The sequence below is a fragment of the Falco cherrug genome, chromosome 8 (genome assembly GCF_023634085.1).
Source record: "Falco cherrug isolate bFalChe1 chromosome 8, bFalChe1.pri, whole genome shotgun sequence".
Classification (NCBI taxonomy): Eukaryota; Metazoa; Chordata; class Aves; order Falconiformes; family Falconidae; genus Falco; species Falco cherrug.
The window spans coordinates 55,312,932-55,330,689 of record NC_073704.1 but is presented as its reverse complement, the minus strand read 5'-3'; the positions used below and the strand labels follow the sequence as shown (position 1 = coordinate 55,330,689).

Here is a 17,758-nt window from a genome sequence, read left to right as displayed (position 1 = left end):
GCACCGGGCCGGGAGCGCGGGGGCACTCCGGCCCCCGGCCCTGCCGCCTCCCCGCCGGCAGCCCGCATCCCTGCGGGGCGCGGGGGGGAGCCCGGGCCTCCGGAGCTGGCCTTTTCCCTCCGCCTGGCAGCGGCAGGAGGAAGGTCCTTGGGGGGCTTCGCGGGGGTCTGGCGACTCCTTCCAGGTGCGGGGTGGCCGGGAGGCCGGGGCTGGCCCGCCTGCCCGGAGGCTTGGCCGGCTGACAGCTGTCAGTGCAGCCCTGGCAGGCAGCGGAGCGCCGGGATTCCCAGTGCCTGGCTCCGTGCGCGGAGATGGGCTCGCTCCCAGGTAGCATCTGCTCGGCCGGCTGCTGGAGCGCCAGGCTGGCTGCTCTGCCAGGTGCCTCGGGTGGCATCATGCAGCTCCTGTGCTGCTGCTGCTAATTCACCCAGCAAAAACGCTTCTGGTTCCCATCCTTACGGACCTGCTGTTGCTTCCCCATGGTTTGAAACGGTCTTGACTTTCAGCAGTGTGAGTGCTGTAAGGGAGAGCACATCTTGGGTTTGGGAGGAGGAGAGCGGAGCCCACGGATGCTCCACTGCAGGTGTCAGTGGGGCTGTGCACGGCTCTCTGGTGCTAGTCAACATTACCCTGGGCCCCTCTACTCTGACGCTGCTGGAGGAGATGCTGATAGACTTGGGGTGCATCTCTAACCATAGTGTAGGATGGCTGGGGTGGAGTTACTGCTGGAAACATGACCTATCTTCTCCTGTCCCATCCTGCCAGGCCCCAGGCCCCCTCCTCACCTGCTCTCTCTGTGTTGTTCCTATGTACTCTGACATCAGGATCACACCCTCTTCCCTTGCAGAGATGGGTGATATGGAAACCTACAAGGTGATGCTGAATGGGCCAGCGCCCTGGGGCTTCAGGCTGCAAGGAGGAAAGGATTTCAGCATGCCACTCTCGATCTCCAGGGTAAGAGAAGCTGAGACTGGTGACATCCATCCATCGTTCCTCCTGCCTCTGTGGATGCGAGGCCACGGTGGCTGTGTCCAGGTGGCTGAGGCAGAGCTGTATGTGGGATGCAGATGAGCCAGGACCCCAGGAGTGCTGTGTCCTGCCCTGCCTGGCTCCACACAGCCTCCTTGGTGCCTTATCAGCTGCAGCTGTTCTCCAGCACCGGGGTGTTCCGGGCAGAGGACCGCAGCAGGGATGTGAAATGTTGTACAGACTCTGCAGAGTCATTCTGGCTGCTGGGGGGGGTAGGGGAGGCCCCTTCCGGAGCATGCCCACCACAGGGGGAGGCAGTCTGCTCTCTCCATCTCCAAGCTGTGGGGCTGGCCTCCCAGTCTGCACCCTGACACTGGGCTCAGCATCCCAGGACCTGGCTTGTGTCTGTTTGCCCTCCCTCCCGCTGTATGGCAGCTAGTTCTGCACCCGAGCTGGCCCCCAAAATGGGCAGGGAGGGGAGGAAGTCTGTGCTGCTGCCTGCACTGGGATGTGGCTTCCTCCACAAAATCATCTCTTTTCTCCAGCATAAATGAGAGTTGTGCCGCTGGCTGGTTGCGATTGAGGCACCTGGTGCAAGCTGCTCCTGGTGCGATGCTCACCCAGATCAGGTCTGGCCCCTATGTGTGTGTGGGTCCCTGTTCCCCGGTGGCCAGGTCCCCCTGGGTGGGTGCTGGCCATGGCTCTCGCCACGCAATTGCCTTATAAGCCTTGGAATGTGACTGTGTTGTCCATGCTGCTGACGCTCTGGCAGCTGGCACTGAGGCTGCTTCTCAAAGGATAACTTTGCTCGTGACACCGAGCGCTGCGTGCAGGGCTTATCCTCAGCAGGAGCCTGGTACCGCATGCCTGCCCTGGAGAGCATGGGTCTGCAGCACCCCGGCTCAGAGCACAGACCCTGAGGGCACCGTGCAGGGCTGGTGTTGCCAGCACTGCTGCCCTGGGGCCTGTCGATCTCTGCCGAGCACGCAGAGACGGCTTCAGCGAGTTTGTTGTCTAAAAAATGTTTCTCTTGGCTGTGAGCCAGCACTTAACAAAGGGTCTGGTCGGATGGAGGAGCCTCCTAGGGCAGGGGCCTCATAAAGCAACAGCCCCGCTGTATGAGGTGGCCAGTGCTACCCTCAGGGCTTGGGCAGCGCTGCTTTGGCAGGGCAGGCAGGAGCAGCGAGGACATCCCAGGGGATGTAGCCAGCTTTTGGGGGCTCTCTGGTGAGGCTGGGCTGTGTGGCGTAACAGTTGGCCTTGTTTGATGGGAAGGGATGACCCTGCACTGTTTTGCATCCTGGAGGCATCCCCAGCCCAGAGCACACCACCTCGCTCACTCTCTGCCGGCTCTGCTGCCCAGAGCATCCTGCTGTTCTTGGCCACTGCTTCCCTTGAGCAAGGGCGTTGCTGGCAGGGCAGGCTGTCCTGCCAGGCCTGGGGCTGCCGGAGCAGGCTGCAAGGAAGTGTCCTGCCCTGGCTTTGAGGGCTGCGGCGGGGCCCTGCTCGGTGGGCTGGGGGAGCACAGGGGGAAAGCAGCACCGAGTGTGCTTCAGCTCTTGGCTGCATCCATCACTGTGACACTACTGGGTGAGCTGCAAGGCCGCTTTAGCTCAGCGGTCAAACAAAAGAGGTGCTGCCCTGGGCCTCTGTGCATGTGGCTCTCGTGGTAAGGAGCTCTGCCAGGGTCCTGACACCTTGGCTAGGCAGGCAGCGAGACCGTGGTCCTGAGCTGCTTGTGCTGGAGCCAGGCTGGCATCTGGGGAGTGGGATGGTGTGTGGCATGTCCTGGCATCTGCTAGCTGGGGAAGAGGAGAGACCCTCAGCGCTACAGGTGGGAAGGCACTGGAAAATGCTGCCTGGGCCCTTGTGCAGGTGCCCCACTCCCCTCCATGCTGGCCGAGGCCATGTCTGGGGCACCCGGTGAGCACCTTGCTGGGTGCAGTGACAGAGGCATGGGGAACAAAGGACTGGCTGGGTGGAGAGGGCAGGAAGGAAGCCCTGGTTAGCGGAGCTGGGTGGAAAGTGGGAGTGCTGGCACTGCCATGGCTCCCAGCTGAGCTGGCACCTGCCGAGGGGGTTTCTTGGTGTGCCGGCGCAGAGGGGGAAGGGGAGCGTGGCGGGGCTGGGTGCGGCTGTGTGACGCAGCCTACTGTGCTCTCCCCTTCCCGGGCATCTGTGTGAAAACCTCTCCCAGCTCCCGCTCCTGCTTCCAAACCCACGCAGGTGCTCCACACCTTCCCCAGCCCTCAAGGGCAGCAAGCTGGGGCCTGCAGCAGCGCGACCAGGAGCCGGCCAGCACCACTGGCTGCCCAGGGCACCCTCCCATGCCGGGCAGGAGTGGGCGCTGGGTGGTGCGGGGGTACCCGTGTTACTCTGGGGATGGCAGCGGGATGCAGATGGAGCCGGGTCACATCCAGCCCGGGTGTGGGGTTTGGCCTCACATGGAGAGCCGGTGCTGGTGTGGGGAAAGGGAGCACATCTCTGGGGTGAGCCAGACCCTGCACACGGGCGGTGGGGGCAGGGGCTCGGCGGCAGGGTTTTTTCAGCCCTCTGACAGTGCTGGGAATCTGGCTCGCTCCTTTTATGTTCATGTTGAGCAGGACTTGAGGAAATACTTGGTTCACGTCCAAGCGCCTCGAGTTCTTCCGTGCTGGAGGAGCAGGAATGGCTGCAGCCTGCCCACGTCTGTCTGTCTGTCAGTGCCTGGGAGCTGTGTGTGGTGCTCGGGGCCCTCCTTGCCTTCGGCTGTGCGTCCCTGGTGGGAGGGGAGGGCAGCCTTTGCTTCCCAGCATAGGGCTGATGTAGAGCCGTGCTGAGGGCAAGGTGCATCTTTGGCACTGTGGCTGGGCAGGGGAACCTGTGGCCATGCTCCCGGCTGCCCCGCGGGGTGAGGTCTGGGGGAGCAGCGTGGGTGGGGGCGGGTGTCTCCCTGCCCCGGGGGACTCCTGCTCCTCTGCGGGAATGAGGTAATGTCTGCCCTTGCCGGCACCAGGAGGGGAATGGGACTGGGATGGGAGCACAGGCGGCTGAGGGCAATGCCTGGAGGGTGCCTCCCCTGTGCCCCACTCACCCCAGGCAAAGGGCTGGACATGCCTGTGGTTTGCAGCAAGACGTGGGCTGGCCGGTGGGCCCTGACTCACTGCGCTCCTGTCCCGCCCCAGGACCACAGGGGTGGCTCCGAGGGGCAGCTGGGCCTACTGCTAAGGCTAAGCTGGTGCCATCTCCGCTGTTTGGTGTCACTGGGATGGGACGGGACCCCAGGATGCTGGCATAGCCCCGAGCTGTGCCAGAGGGTAGGGACTGGGCAGTGCTGGGTGCCCTGCTGCTGCAGAGGGGAAGAGGCTGTTCTGGGCTGATGCACTGAAAAATGGGGGAGTGATCCATGGGTCCCTTCCTCCCCCTGGGTCAGGCCTGTATGGGTGTCCTAGGCTGGGCTGAGCCTTGCACAGGGGAGCCTGGGCCACAGTAGAGCCCAGTTCTCCTGAGGATGAGGGTATTCCTCCGCTCCCAACGCTGCTGCTCAGCTGGCCTGTCTCTCCCTGACTCTGTCTGTCCTGCAGCTGACACCAGGTGGGAAGGCGGCCCAGGCTGGCGTGGGAGTGGGCGACTGGGTGCTATACATCGACGGGGAGAGCACCAGCTCCATGACGCACATTGAGGCCCAGAACAGGATCCGCGCCTGTGGGGACAGGCTCTGCCTCACCTTGAGCAGGTAGGATTCACAGGTCCTGCAAACCTGGGGTCCTGGTGTGGCTGGAGCAGAGCCAGGGCCCACTGCCCAGTGCCATCCCTTGGTACCACCGTCTCCCAGCATCACTTCTTGCTCAGAGCCTGGCAGCCCCGGGCTGGGCCCAAGGTTTGGCTGGATGAGGCTTAGCCTGGCTGCTGGCCCTCACCTGCGAGCCATGGGGCAGTGCCAGCCAGCCGTGGCTCCTCACGGGCAGGTGCTACATCCCTGGGGTACCAGCGTCCCGGTGATGGCTGGGCTGGTTCCAGCACCTCCCTGGCTGTCTTCTCTCTTGCAGAGCCCAGAACCACCTGGGGAAGCCGCAGAAGGTACGTGTTGCTCCTGGTGCTGCGGCAGCAGTTCAGCCTTGTCTCAGGGGAGGGGAATCTCTGAGCATAGATGGACAGATTGGACCTTCGCTCCTGGGGCCCGCAGGCTTCTGAGAGACTGGGATGTGTTTGGAGGGCTGGAAAACTCCCCACTGGAGGAGCAGCTCTGCCCCCTGCACTATGGCAGATTGGAGGGAGCGGGGTCTGCCCAGAGGGTGCCTGGGTCCTGGCCGCTGCCTGTCTGTGCCCGCGCTGGTGCTGGGTGCGGGCAGGGGTGCAGGGGAGGAGGCCGGGCAGCTGCAGCACGGCCTCAGGGCCCGTGTTTGCTAGTGCTGGGGAGCGCCCGGACGCAGAGAGGCAAGGCTGGGGCTGGTGACTGGTGGCTCCTGGCTGGAAGCCACCTGCACGCGTTCAGCTTCATGCCACAGAATGGTTGTGATCAGTGTGTGCATGCACCACCCCACCTTGGGCAGCAGCAAGCGTCTGGGGCACGTGCTAATCTTCCAGTGACCCTTGGGCCGGGTTTGTGACCTGCTGTCACTGGGCCCCGTGGATAGAAGTGCCAGCCTGGCAGAGCCCAGTATCTGAGGTGCACGTGCTATCCAGCTTTCCTGCCTAGCTGCCTGCTGTGCTGCCTGGCCCGGGGCTGCCCCTTGCATGCTGCTTGACATGTGAGCCTGTGTCTGTGTGTTTTGTCTCGCTCAGGACTCACTCCCCTGCTCTGAACCCCTGAAATATAACTTCGCTCCCAGCACCGCCCTCAACAAAACAGCTCGGCCCTTCGGGGCCGGCTCGCCTCCGAACCCACGGCCTGGGCTGGTGACGAAACCCGTGACGTATGCACCCCTGGCGCCCACCTGCACCCCCCAGCACAATGGGTATGTTGCTGTCCATCCTGCTCCCCGAGGACTGGGGGGAGCCTGCTGCCCAGCCCTGCTGCGCCTTGCATGCCAGGCACCCGTGGGTGGGAGCGGGTGACGGTGGCCATGCTGGGGTCCCCCACAGCTGGTGCTGAGGTGGTACAACAGGACTGTCAGTGTGTGGGGACACAGCCACGCACGTGCTGGTCCCTCGCTCCGGGACATGTCAGCCCGTGGGGAGTCCTGCAGTGCGTGACACAGTGGTCACAGCAGGACACTCGCTGGCATCTGCAGTAGCAGGAAGGCAATGACTGCGTTGTGGCCACCAGCCAGTGCTGCCTGGGGATGACCTGCTGGTCCCCAGGCTGCTGGAACGGGCTGGGCAGAGTGAAGCCTTTGAGCCCTGTGGAGCACTGTCTTCGCCCCACTTGCAGGGAAGGAGCTTGTGCCTCTGCAGGCTGCCCACCTGGCTGCGGTGTGTCCGGCAGCTGCTGGTCCCTGCACCTCCTGCCAAGAGCTGCCATGATGCCCTGAAACCGGGCAATCGGGGACGCGCAGCCCTGGCTGCCCTGGGCAGCTAGGTCTGGTCTGGGGGGCTGTGGGAGGCATGGTCTGGTCCATTGGTGTCTGTCCCAGTGTCCCAGTGTGCTCCCGGCCCTGGGCAAGCTAGGCATGAGTGTCAGGGGCAGGGGGACTAGTGCAGGCTGTAGGTGAGCTCTGGAAGTTTCTTGGGTGCTGTGGGTCTAATTTCACCTTCCTTTCTCTTTCTTTCTCTCCTCCCTTTCTCTTTCCCTCTCTCCTACAGGTGCTGAGCCTTGACAAGTCAGTAAGCCTTTGGCCTGCTCTCTCTGTCCTCCCTGCATGCCTCTCCCCTGCTAGTGCCCTGTTCTCTGGGGCAGGACCAGCCCAGGGATGGGCAGCATGTGCTGCTCTGCCCGTGTGGGTGGGTCACTCCTGGCAGCGAGCTGTCCCTAGCCTGAAGGGCGAGTGCTGCCTGTCCCTGCCAGCTGCTGCGGCCCTGCAGTGTCCTCACGTGTGGTCCCTTCCTTCTTTGAGACATGTCTTGGCTGGGCGAGGGCTGCTGGGCTGTGCTGGGCACCCTGCCCAGGGCCAGGCAGGCAGGCAGCACTGCCATGGGCACAACAGGTGTGCACTGGGCTCTCATACAGCTCCTCTGCTGGTGATTTTTTTGACCTTGGCTTATTCTTGCCCTGTCCTTTCCCCTCCTGGCCCTTGGGGCCAGTCTCGGGACTGCTAGAATGGCGGTCAGTCCTCAGTCGGTCCTTAATGGGCCTGTCCTGCACGGAGGAGGAGTAGGGGGTGTGGGGAGTAAGGCAACATGCGGAATCTCAGGTACTGGTGTGCTATGGTTCTGTGCTGGGGGAAGCGTGCAGGAGCCCCAGGGAAGTGATGGTGTGGGGATCTGCCAGATTTGACAGACAACAATGTCACTCGCAGGCAGCCCCCGCAGCCGCTGGAGCCCCCCAGCACCCCCACATGCGACCCTGAGAAGTTGCGGCTGATAGAGGATGCTGAGGACTGGCAGCCCCGCACCGGGACCTCCCAGCAGTCCCGCTCCTTCCGTAAACTGGCCCAGCTGATGGGCACAGACGGTAGGAAGTTCCTGCAGGGCCAAGTGCTGCTTGGCTGCCCAGAGGTTTCCCGCTTTGCCGGGACCACAGCAGCTGGGTAAAGGCTGTGGTGCCTCATGGCACCAGAGCATTGGTTTTGGCCTGGTGTGACCCCTCTGGGGTGACTGAGTCAGCGGGAGCTGCCCGGGCTGTGCGTGGGCTCGTGGTGATGCCGCTGGGCCGGGGCCGTGCTCTGCCCCACGGCCGGGCAGGGCTGTGCGCTGGGGCAGGGGTTGGTGGGCAGGGAGGTCGGTTTTCTTGGCTTTCCCTTCCTGCTGTCCCTGGGCCTTGGTTGCCACAGACTGACTCTGTCTCCTCCTCTCTCCTGCTGCGCTCAGTGGAGGATCGTGAGGATGAGCTTGTTAAAAAGCCCAGGTAAGAGCAGCGTGTGCCAGGCGGCAGCAGGAGCCGCGGGGTGCCCGCCCCGGGCTCAGCCCACCTGGCTGGTTTGCATTCGCTGCTTGCAGTGGCTCTGGGGAAGCTCTTTGCCCTGTTGCTGTTCCTTTTCTCTGCTCCTCCTCCTCTTTCCCTCTCCCCAAAGCTGAGCTGTTGGTGGAGCCACAGAGCCTGCCCTGCACTTGCCCTGCAACAGGCACTGCCAGCGCTCAGCCACTGCGCTGACCCTCACCTCGGGAGGGTCCTGCCTGGGCACCCAGCAGCCAGGCAGGCTGTCCCCAGGCAGGGTGTCCCCACGCTGGGCATGCCTGGCAGGACCTCCTGGGCCCTGCTGGCACCGAGCTGAGGAGGCCAAGCTGCACCGTTGCTTCTTGAGCAAATGGGATCTGCAGGAGACTGGTGGCACTGGCAACACCTTGCTGGGGGTGTTGGGAGGTGCTGGGCAGTGCCTGGACCTGGGGCACGATGTCCTGTAATGCCGGTGTGGAGTGGCTGAGCAGAGCTGGGTCAGTGTCACCAGCTTTTTCATGGGGCCGGGGGGTGGCCGGGAGGCTGGGCTGGAGCGAACGCTGCCGGCTTCCGTGGGGCTGGGGTTGTGTACAGGGGGATGCACTGAGCCACAGGCCAACCACTGGCTGTTGTGCCGCCCGTTTTCTGATGCCGCTGGGGTGTCTGTGGGTCTGGCTGGGGCATGGAGGAGCAGTGGCAAGTGTCAGGGTCTGGCGAGGAAGTTGGTGTGTGTGAGGGCATCTTTGGAAGTGCTGCCCTGTGCTGCAGTGCCGGGCAGAGTCCGTGCATGGTGCCAGCTGAGCGCCTGCCCTCTGTCACTCGCAGGCAGCCCCCACAGCTGCTGGAGCCCCCCAGCACCCCCACATGTGATCCCAGGAAGTTGCGGCTGATAGAGGATGCTGAGAACTGGCAGCCCCACACCGGGATCTCCCAGTCCCGCTCCTTCCGCAAACTGGCCCAGCTGACGGGCACAGACAGCAGTGAGTTCCCACAGGGCTCGGTGCTGCCTGGTGGTGCTGGACTCTGCTGGGTAGCCAGAACCTGGCAGAGGCTGTGGGGTGATGTGGCACTGGGGGCTTGATTGTGGCACTAGGGTCTTGATTTCAGCCCCAAGTCAACTCTTCATGGTGGCTGAGTCAGCAGGAGCTGCCCGGGCTGTGCGTGGGCTCGTGGTGATGCCGCTGGGCCGGGGCCGTGCTCTGCCCCACGGCCGGGCAGGGCTGTGCGCTGGGGCAGGGGTTGGTGGGCAGGGAGGTCGGTTTTCTTGGCTTTCCCTTCCTGCTGTCCCTGGGCCTTGGTTGCCACAGACTGACTCTGTCTCCTCCTCTCTCCTGCTGCGCTCAGTGGAGGATCGTGAGGATGAGCTTGTTAAAAAGCCCAGGTAAGAGCAGCGTGTGCCAGGCGGCAGCAGGAGCCGCGGCGTACAGGGCTGCGTGTCCCGGGCAGGACTCTGGGCATGGCTGGCGCTGAGCCGGGGAGGCTGAGCTGAACCACGGCCTCTTGGGCAAACACGTTCTGGAGGAGGCTGGAGACACTGGCAGACTTGGCTTAGGCGTGTTGGGAGGTACTGGGCAGCACCTGGACCTCGGGTGCAAGGGGCCATGAGCCTGGTGGGGCCGGCAGGGTGGCCGGGCAGCGCTGGGTGAGTGCCACTGGCTGGCCCTCATGCTTGCTGCTTGCAGTGACTCCAGGGAAGCTCTTTGCCCTACCACTGTTTCTTCTCTTCATCCTCTGTCCTCCTGTTCTCTCCCCAAAGCCAAGCTGTTTGCGGAGCCACAGAGCCCACCCTGCGCTCACCCCGCGACAGGCACTGCCATTGCTCAGCCACTGCCACAACTGTCACCTTGGAAGGGTCCTGCCCCAGCTGTCCCCAAACAGGGTGTCCTTACAGTGGGTTGCACCTGGACCTGGGGCATGATGTCCTGTGGGGCGGCTGCAGGGCTGGTCAGGAGTGAATGTTGCTGGCATCTGTGGGGCTCGTGCCTCTGTGGGGCCACGGCTGCATACGGGAGGGATGCACGGAGCTATGAGTCAATCGCTGACTGTTGTGCCGCCGTTTTTACCAATGTCACAGGGATGCCCACGGGTCCGGCTGGGGCACAGGGGAGCAGCGGTGAGTGCTGAGATCTGGTGAGGGGGTCAGCATGTGTGAGGGCACCTTTGAGAGTGCTGCCCCGTGCTGAAGCAGGGTCCATGTGCGGAGCTGGCTGAGCACCTGCCCTCTGTCACTCGCAGGCAGCCCCCGCAGCCGCTGGAGCCCCCCAGCACCCCCACATGCGACCCTGAGAAGTTGCGGCTGATAGAGGATGCTGAGGACTGGCAGCCCCGCACCGGGACCTCCCAGCAGTCCCGCTCCTTCCGTAAACTGGCCCAGCTGGTGGGCACAGATGGTAGGAAGTTCCTGCAGGGCCAAGTGCTGCTTGGCTGCCCGGAGGTTTCCCGCTTTGCCGGGACCACAGCAGCTGGGTAAAGGCTGTGGTGCCTCATGGCACCAGAGCATTGGTTTTGGCCTGGTGTGACCCCTCTGGGGCGACTGAGTCAGCGGGAGCTGCCCGGGCTGTGCGTGGGCTCGTGGTGATGCCGCTGGGCCGGGGCCGTGCTCTGCCCCACGGCCGGGCAGGGCTGTGCGCTGGGGCAGGGGTTGGTGGGCAGGGAGGTCGGTTTTCTTGGCTTTCCCTTCCTGCTGTCCCTGGGCCTTGGTTGCCACAGACTGACTCTGTCTCCTCCTCTCTCCTGCTGCGCTCAGTGGAGGATCGTGAGGATGAGCTTGTTAAAAAGCCCAGGTAAGAGCAGCGTGTGCCAGGCGGCAGCAGGAGCCGCGGGGTGCCCGCCCCGGGCTCAGCCCACCTGGCTGGTTTGCATTCGCTGCTTGCAGTGGCTCTGGGGAAGCTCTTTGCCCTGTTGCTGTTTCTCTCTTTCCTCCTCTTCCCTCTTCTCCCTAGAGCCAAGCTGTTGGCAGAGCTGCACGACGGGCACTGCCAGCGCTCAGCCACTGCTCTGACCCTCACCTGCGGAGGGTCCTGCCTGGGCACCCAGCAGCCAGGCAGGCTGTCCCCAGGCAGGGTGTCACCACGCTGGGCTGTCCCTGTGCTGGGTGTGCCCCAGGCAGGACCCACTGGGCCCTGCTGGCACCGAGCTGAGGAGGCCAAGCTGCAGCATGGTGTCCTGGCCACACTGGGTAGGGGTAGCTGGTGGCACTGGCAACACTTTGCTGGGGGCGTTGGGAGGTGCTGGGCAGTGCCTGGACCTGGGGCACGGAAGTCCCATGGGGCAGTGGAGCAGCTGCAGGGCTGGTCAGGTGTGAGTGTTGGCATATTCATGAGGGCCCTGTCTGCAGGGCTGGCTGTGTGTGCAGGGGGATGCACTGAGCCATGCCTCAACCGCTGCCTGTTGTGCCGCTGTTTTTTTTCAATGCCACAGGGATGCCCGTGGGTCTGGCTGGGGCATGGAGGAGCAGCAATGAGTGTCAGGGTCTGGTGAGGGCGTCAGCATGTGTGAGGGCGCTTTTGGGAGTGCTGCCCCGTGCTGAAGCAGGGTTCATGTGTGGTGCTGGCTGAGCACCTGCCCTCTGTCACTCGCAGGCAGCCCCCGCAGCCGCTGGAGCCCCCCAGCACCCCCACATGCGACCCCGGGAAGTTGCGGCTGATAGAGGATGCTGAGGACTGGCAGCCCCGCACCGGGACCTCCCAGTCCCGCTCATTCCATAAACTGGCCCAGCTGGTGGGCACAGACAGCTGTAAGTTCCCACAGAGCCCAGTGCTGCTTGGCTGCCCAGCGGTGCCCAGCTTTGCCAGGGCCACCTGTGCCCGGCAGAGGCTGTGGGGTGACGTGGCAGGAGGGGCATTGGTTTTGACCCCGCGCAGACCCTCTGGGGAGTGTGAGTTGATGACAGCTGCCCAGGACTGTGCATGGCACAGGTGGTACGTGGGCTCGTGGTCAAGCTGCAGAGCCGGGGCCATGTCCTGCCCCACGGCCGGGCAGGGCTGTGCGCTGGGGCGGGAAGACAATGGGAGGAGAGGCTGGTTTTCCTGGCTTTCCCTTCCTGCTGTCCCTGGACCTTAGTTGCTGCAGACTGACTCTGTCTCCTCCTTTCTCTCCTGCTGCTCTCAGTGGAAGGTCATGACGATGTGTTTGTTAAAAAGCCCAGGTAAGGGGAGTGTGTGCACCAGGGTGGCAGCAGGAGCCGTGGGGCTGCATGTCCCGGGCAGGACCCGTTGCGTGTTGCTGGCACCGAGCTGGGGATGCCGTGGTGTCACAGGCACAGCGGGTCGGGGTGGCTGGTGGCACTGGCAAAACCTTGCTGGCAGTGTGGTCATGTTTGGGCAGCACCTGGATGGGGGGGCATGATGTCCTGTGAGCCTGGTGTGGGGCTCTGTGACAGCCGGGCAGAGCTGAGTGAGTGCCACTAGCTTCTCCCTGTGTGGGGACAGGGAAGGGAGCTGGGCCTGAGGTGGGGGGTCTTGTTCCTTGCCCTGTGCAGATGGGCACAGGTGGTGCACAGCACCCCTTTTTTTGCCAGTATCTCTCCGTAATGCCTCTGTTGGGCATCGTGGGACTGTTGGGTCCCAGCTCTGCCACAAATAAATGCTCCTGGTTTTGTAGCTGTCTCCTTGTCTTTGCCCTGGAGAGATGCAGAGCCGCCAGCTCTCCCTCTGTCCCTGTCCCCTTTCTCAAGTGGGCCATGATTCTCTGGCTCTGGCTTGCCCTGCCTGCTTCTAGGCACAGTGCTGGCAGCCTGCTGGGGGACACAGACCTTGACCCTCCCAGGACCAGCCTGGCCCTGCCTGTCCACAGCTCTGCCAGAGCTGGACCCTGGGACTCCCTGCGCTGGGTCAGGTTCAAGCCCCTCCACACCCCAGTGAGGCTGGGGACAGCCATCGCATGTGGGCAGGCAGCCAGGATCTGTGGTCCCCAGGGTCCCTGGTCAGTCTGGAGTAGCCCAGAGCTGCTGCAGCAGACCCCGGCAGACCTGTGCTCCCTCCCACTGCTCCCCAGACCACCGCAATGGTTGCCAGAGACCCCGGAGATGCTGTGTCTTTGCAGGGCTGAAGGCACTTTGCTTGGTACCCCATCACCAAACCAGCTACCGGCTGGGCACAGGGGCTTGGCCAGCTCCCGCCTGCTTCTCAGGGGGGAGGGTGAGCCCGCACGCACAGGCCCAGCAAGGGTGAGCAGGGCAGGCTGGATTAACTGTGTGTTCTGTAGCCAGGTCTCCGTGCTGGACCCATCCCCAGGAGCAGCGATGAAGACTGACCCCGGACTGGGTGAGTAAAACGTTGCCTCTGGGCTCAGGTGGGGAGGGGCAGCAGTGCTGGGGGATGCTACTTGCCCAGCCACTAGTGCTGGGAGAGGGCTGCCAAGGGATTGGGAGCACTGTCCTGGAGATGTGTGTGTGCATGCAGCCCCCAGGGCTCCTGCTGCGACCCCTGGCCCTGCCAGCCGCCCACCCTGGGCTGTGGACCCCTCCTTCGCTGAGCGCTATGCTCCAGACAAGACAAGCACAGTGGTGAGCAAGCACAGCCAGCCGGCCACGCCAACCCCCATGCAGAACCGCAGCTCCATCATGCAGGCAGCTCAGCAAGCCCCCGAAGGGCCCGGCCGCACGCCCCTCTGCTACAAGTGCAACAAGGTCATCAGGTGAGCCCTGGCCACCGTCGGCACCACACCAGTGTCCTGGGCCCTGGCGTGGCTGACGTGGCTCTGTCCTGCTGCAGGGGACGCTACCTGGTGGCACTGGGACATTACTACCATCCCGAGGAGTTCACCTGCTGCCAGTGCAGGAAGGTGCTGGATGAGGGGGGCTTCTTTGAGGAGAAAGGCTCCATTTTCTGCCCGAAGTGCTACGACACGCGCTATGCACCCAGCTGCGCCAAGTGCAAGAAGAAGATCACTGGGGTGAGTGTTCCTCAGCCTGCCCCACACCTCCTGTCTTTGCTCCCCACTCACCTGTGATCGCCTGGCTCCGTCCCTTCCTGTCCTGATCCCACCCCATGGGATCCCTTGTCCCTTTCTGCCCTGGATGGGGCTTCCCTGTGGCATAGGGTGGTCCTGCCACCCCAGCTGACAGCAGCTCCTCTCCAGGAGGTCATGCACGCACTGAAGATGACCTGGCATGTGCAGTGCTTCACATGTGCCGCCTGTAAAACTCCCATCCGCAACCGTGCCTTCTACATGGAGGAGGGACAGCCCTACTGTGAGCGAGGTAGGACTCAGAGATCCCATGTGTCACCCTGCATGGCCTTGGGGCACCAGGCATCATTGGGACTCAGCAGCTGCTCACAGGGGTGGGGGGTGAGCTGCCCTGCCCTGCAGGGCTCCCCCTGGGCCATGGGGAACATAGGGACCCTGCTCCTGCAGTCCTGAGCCCTCCATCCCAGTCCTTCCTGGCTGCTGGGTAGTGCCATCGCTCCTGGGTTGCCATGGCGATGATGGAGAACGTACATCAACGGCGAGTGCTGCACCCTGGGAGATGAGGTTTACCTCCTTTCTGCAGCCTGGTGGTGGCTGGGGCCACCCTGCACCATCTCACCCAGGTGCCTTGGGCATTGTCCCCCCAGGGCTGGCAGTGAGCTGTCCCCAGGCTGTGCCTGTGGAATCCTGGCTGAGCTGCAGCCCTGCTCCCCTGGGATGAGGGGCTGTGTGAGTCAACACTGACCTAGGCTCTGCCTCTCCTCGCAGACTACGAGAAGATGTTTGGCACCAAGTGCCGCGGCTGCGACTTCAAGATCGATGCTGGGGACCGGTTCCTGGAGGCACTGGGTTTCAGCTGGCATGACACTTGCTTCGTCTGTGCGGTGAGCCGTGTGCCTCCCTCTCGGCTGCTGCTGGGGCCCGTGGCTCTCCCTGGCAGTTGTGCCCTGTGTGGGGTACACCAGCAGCACAGGGGGTCCCTGCTGCCGCGAGGTGTTCCCCACCTGGCTCTGTGCTGGTGGCTCGGGACCCTGCTCTGAGCTTCCTGCTCCCTGGCATCTGTGCAACACCAGTGCTGGGCCCTGGGCTGTAGCGGGGAGACCTGGGGGCTGACTCAGCACCCCTGACCTGACTGTCCGGCGCTCTCCTCCCCAGATCTGCCAGACCAACCTGGAAGGGAAGACGTTCTACTCCAAGAAGGACAAGCCGCTCTGCAAGAGCCACGCTTTCTCCCACGTGTGAGGGACAGGAGTTCAGCTGTGCCCACGCATGCCCCTGGCCCTGCATGCTCCTCTCCCCCAGCGCCTGCTGCCCCCAGGGAGCCAGGCTGGGCCCTCACCCCATCCCCTTGCTCCTGCCTCTCTCCTGACAGCTCCTGGCCTGGCTCCAGCCTTATAGCTGGTCTGTGCCCCACGACTGGCCCTAGGAGCCCCAGGAAGGGGATGCTGCACGGGGATGCTGCCCCCAAGCCATGCAGTGTGGTGGCTGCGGCCACGCTGAGGCTGGAGTGGGGGAGGATCTGGTACAGCAGGGCTGCTCCCTTGCCTGGCTGGGGCCCAGCTGCCTGGCAGCGCAGTGCCAGGGCAGGGATGCTCCTAGCACATCACCGAGTGGGTGAGGACCAGCCCCCCAGCCCCTTGCCAAGCTCTCCCCCACTTTCCCTGCTGTGTGCTTAGTTTGTGGGGCTGGAGACCTGGCTCTCCTCCTGGGCCAGGACCCTCCCTGCAGCAACCCACTGGCTGCCCCGCAAACTGTTGTGGTGGCTTCCTACCCTGGCCACATGCCGGGGTGGGTGGTCTGTGTCTCATGTCCTGTTCCCTGCCCCCCCCCCCCCAGCTGGCCTGCTGCTCCCTTGGGGCTGATGTGCAGGATCACCCCCAACCCAGCTGTGCCAGGGAGCAGGGCAGTATGCCAAGGCCACCCCAGCCGTGGGCTGGCAGTGTGTGTTGGTGGCCGGCCGGCTGGTGGGCTCCTGCAAGGCTCAGGCACGGCTTCCTCCCAAAGAGCGCTCTGCCACTGCCATCCCGGGCCTGTAAATTCCTCCCCCAAACCCACACTCTCCGGTTCGGCTGCTGCTGATGTAGCCACGGTGCTTTTAGTGCCTTTAATAAACACTTCTCTGCAAGTGCCAGCTGTCTCCAGGCCTGAGGTTTTGCAGAGCGAGGTGCGGCTGGCTGGGAAGGTCATGCTCAGTCCTTGCCCTGCTCCCCCCGGGGCCTGACTCAGCTCCTTCCAGCTTTCCAGGGAAAATCTTTGCCTTGAATTTCTCCTCTGCTTGTGTCGGCCAGGGCTGGACCCATCATATACCTGCGTTGCTCCTCTGGCCTCATAACAGGCAGGACTGCTAATGGAGGTGGTAATTAATCTGGGGGGCAAAGCTGCAGCAAGGGGAGAGGGGGAGGTGTTGGACCCTGCAAGGGGGTCCCCGCTTACCCTGTGGTGTCCCCTGCTCCCTGCTGTGCCCTGGCCCCGAGTCCTGCACAGCGGATGGGAAGGCGTGGGGCACGCGTGGGCCACGTGCACCAGCTCTGGGCGTGCTCCGGCATGAAGCAGCCAAGTGCTCGCTCATGTGATGCAGCTGCTGTCCCCAAGGCCGGGAGCGAGGCTGGGCCGGGACCTCCGGCTGGAACAGGCTCAGGGGCAGCGGGTGTGGGGAAGAGCTGCTCCTCCCACTCTGCTCTGGCAGCTGGAATGGTCATTAATAATTGCAGCTCTTGCCACGATGAGCAATTGTAAGGAAAATTGTCTTGCTAATCTACTAGAAGGTTCTGGGCAGGAGCTGGCTGCGGGAAGCCAAATGCCTCTTGGCATCACCCAGAACCAGCTTGTGGCTGCGGTGCCACATCTCCCTGGTACCAGCTGCGGGAGGGAAAAACCCCATCAAAGGCGGAAAGTGGGAGTGATGGAGGTGGGCTAGGACCAGGCTGGGTGCTCAGGCTGGGGCACATGTGGGCGGTGGGATGGTCACACAGAGAAGCAGCAGGATGTGGCTGTGAAAAGGGACAGAAACAGCCGGCGCCTGCCTGGCAGGGCCAGGATGAGCAGGATGTGGTACGTGCCCAAGCTGAGTCCCAGCTGTGCGGCCAAGGTCAGGGAAAGCGCAGGCGAAGGTGAGTTGACCGGCCGCATGCGAGCAGCCACCGAGCCAGCCCTGGCTCAGCCGGGACAGCAACGCATGAGCGGAGGGCAGGGAAGGGGCAGGGGGAGGCAGCCATGCGGGACAGAGCCTGCTTGGGCCTGCTCAGCCCCGGGGTACCCGGCCTTGGCTCAGGGCCAGGGCAGAGCCGCGGTGCCGCAGCCAGCCTGCCGCTTGCAAAGCCTGCGCCCCCCGCACCCACCGGGGGCTCAGCCCCTTCTGGTTGGCACCCTGTTGCCTCTGGCCCCTACTGACAACGCCTCTACCACCCAAGATGCCTCCATGCTTTGCTGAGAGCAGCTGTCGCCCAGCAGCTCCGTGCACCATGCGAGGAGCTTGTGCACAGGCAGCGGAAGGAGGGTCTCGGGTGGGCTGCGGAGGTGGAGCTGGGGGAGGGGCTGTGGCTGCGCTGCTCTGAGAACAAAGCCTGGCAGCAGCAGGCTCGGGGCTCCCACCGTGTCCCCGAGCGGGGTCCCACCACATCCACTCCCAAAGGCAGCTGAGCTGCTTGCGGGGCGCCTGCCGCAGCCCTGGCCCCCGCGCCGGCCCTGGCAGCTGCTCTGCAGCTGCTCGCAAACTCTTGCAGCCTCTTAGGGCGGCTCTGGCCTGGCCTGGCTCGGAGATGCTGGTGCAAGGGGCACGTGCAGGCGTGGGGGAGTGGGCAGCACGGGCAGGGCTGGCAGCACCCTGTCCCTGTCCCACTGAGCTTGGAGGTCTCATCTGCAGGCTGCTCCAAAGGGCTTTCTTTGGGAAGGGCCATGCCAGCATCAGCCCCAACTTGTGGGGCT

The 17,758-nt window shown here is 64.0% G+C and overlaps 1 protein-coding gene across 1 annotated transcript; it reads left to right on the top strand.

Moving 5' to 3' along the window:
- The first annotated feature begins 230 nt into the window (after positions 1-230).
- Positions 231-15,965, top strand: PDLIM7 (PDZ and LIM domain 7). Its single transcript, XM_055718460.1, has 17 exons — positions 231-954; positions 4,533-4,684; positions 4,998-5,028; positions 5,734-5,906; positions 7,347-7,501; positions 7,858-7,894; positions 8,573-8,904; positions 9,269-9,305; positions 9,999-10,037; positions 11,506-11,660; positions 12,035-12,071; positions 13,130-13,188; positions 13,327-13,561; positions 13,639-13,819; positions 14,006-14,126; positions 14,603-14,718; positions 14,990-15,965. Exons 1-17 carry the CDS (start codon positions 664-666, stop codon positions 15,074-15,076), a joined length of 2,238 nt encoding a protein of 745 aa, XP_055574435.1. The 5' UTR covers positions 231-663; the 3' UTR covers positions 15,077-15,965.
- The last annotated feature ends 1,793 nt before the right edge of the window (positions 15,966-17,758 follow it).

Excerpts from the sequence above, each read along its gene's own strand:
- PDLIM7 (XM_055718460.1), top strand. The coding sequence starts at position 664 with ATGCTGATAGACTTGGGGTGCATCTCTAACCATAGTGTAGGATGGCTG. Across the intron at positions 7,895-8,572 it reads GAGCTTGTTAAAAAGCCCAG|ATGCCGCTGGGGTGTCTGTG; the intron begins GTAAGAGCAGCG and ends GCCCGTTTTCTG. Across the intron at positions 14,127-14,602 it reads ACAGCCCTACTGTGAGCGAG|ACTACGAGAAGATGTTTGGC; the intron begins GTAGGACTCAGA and ends CTCTCCTCGCAG.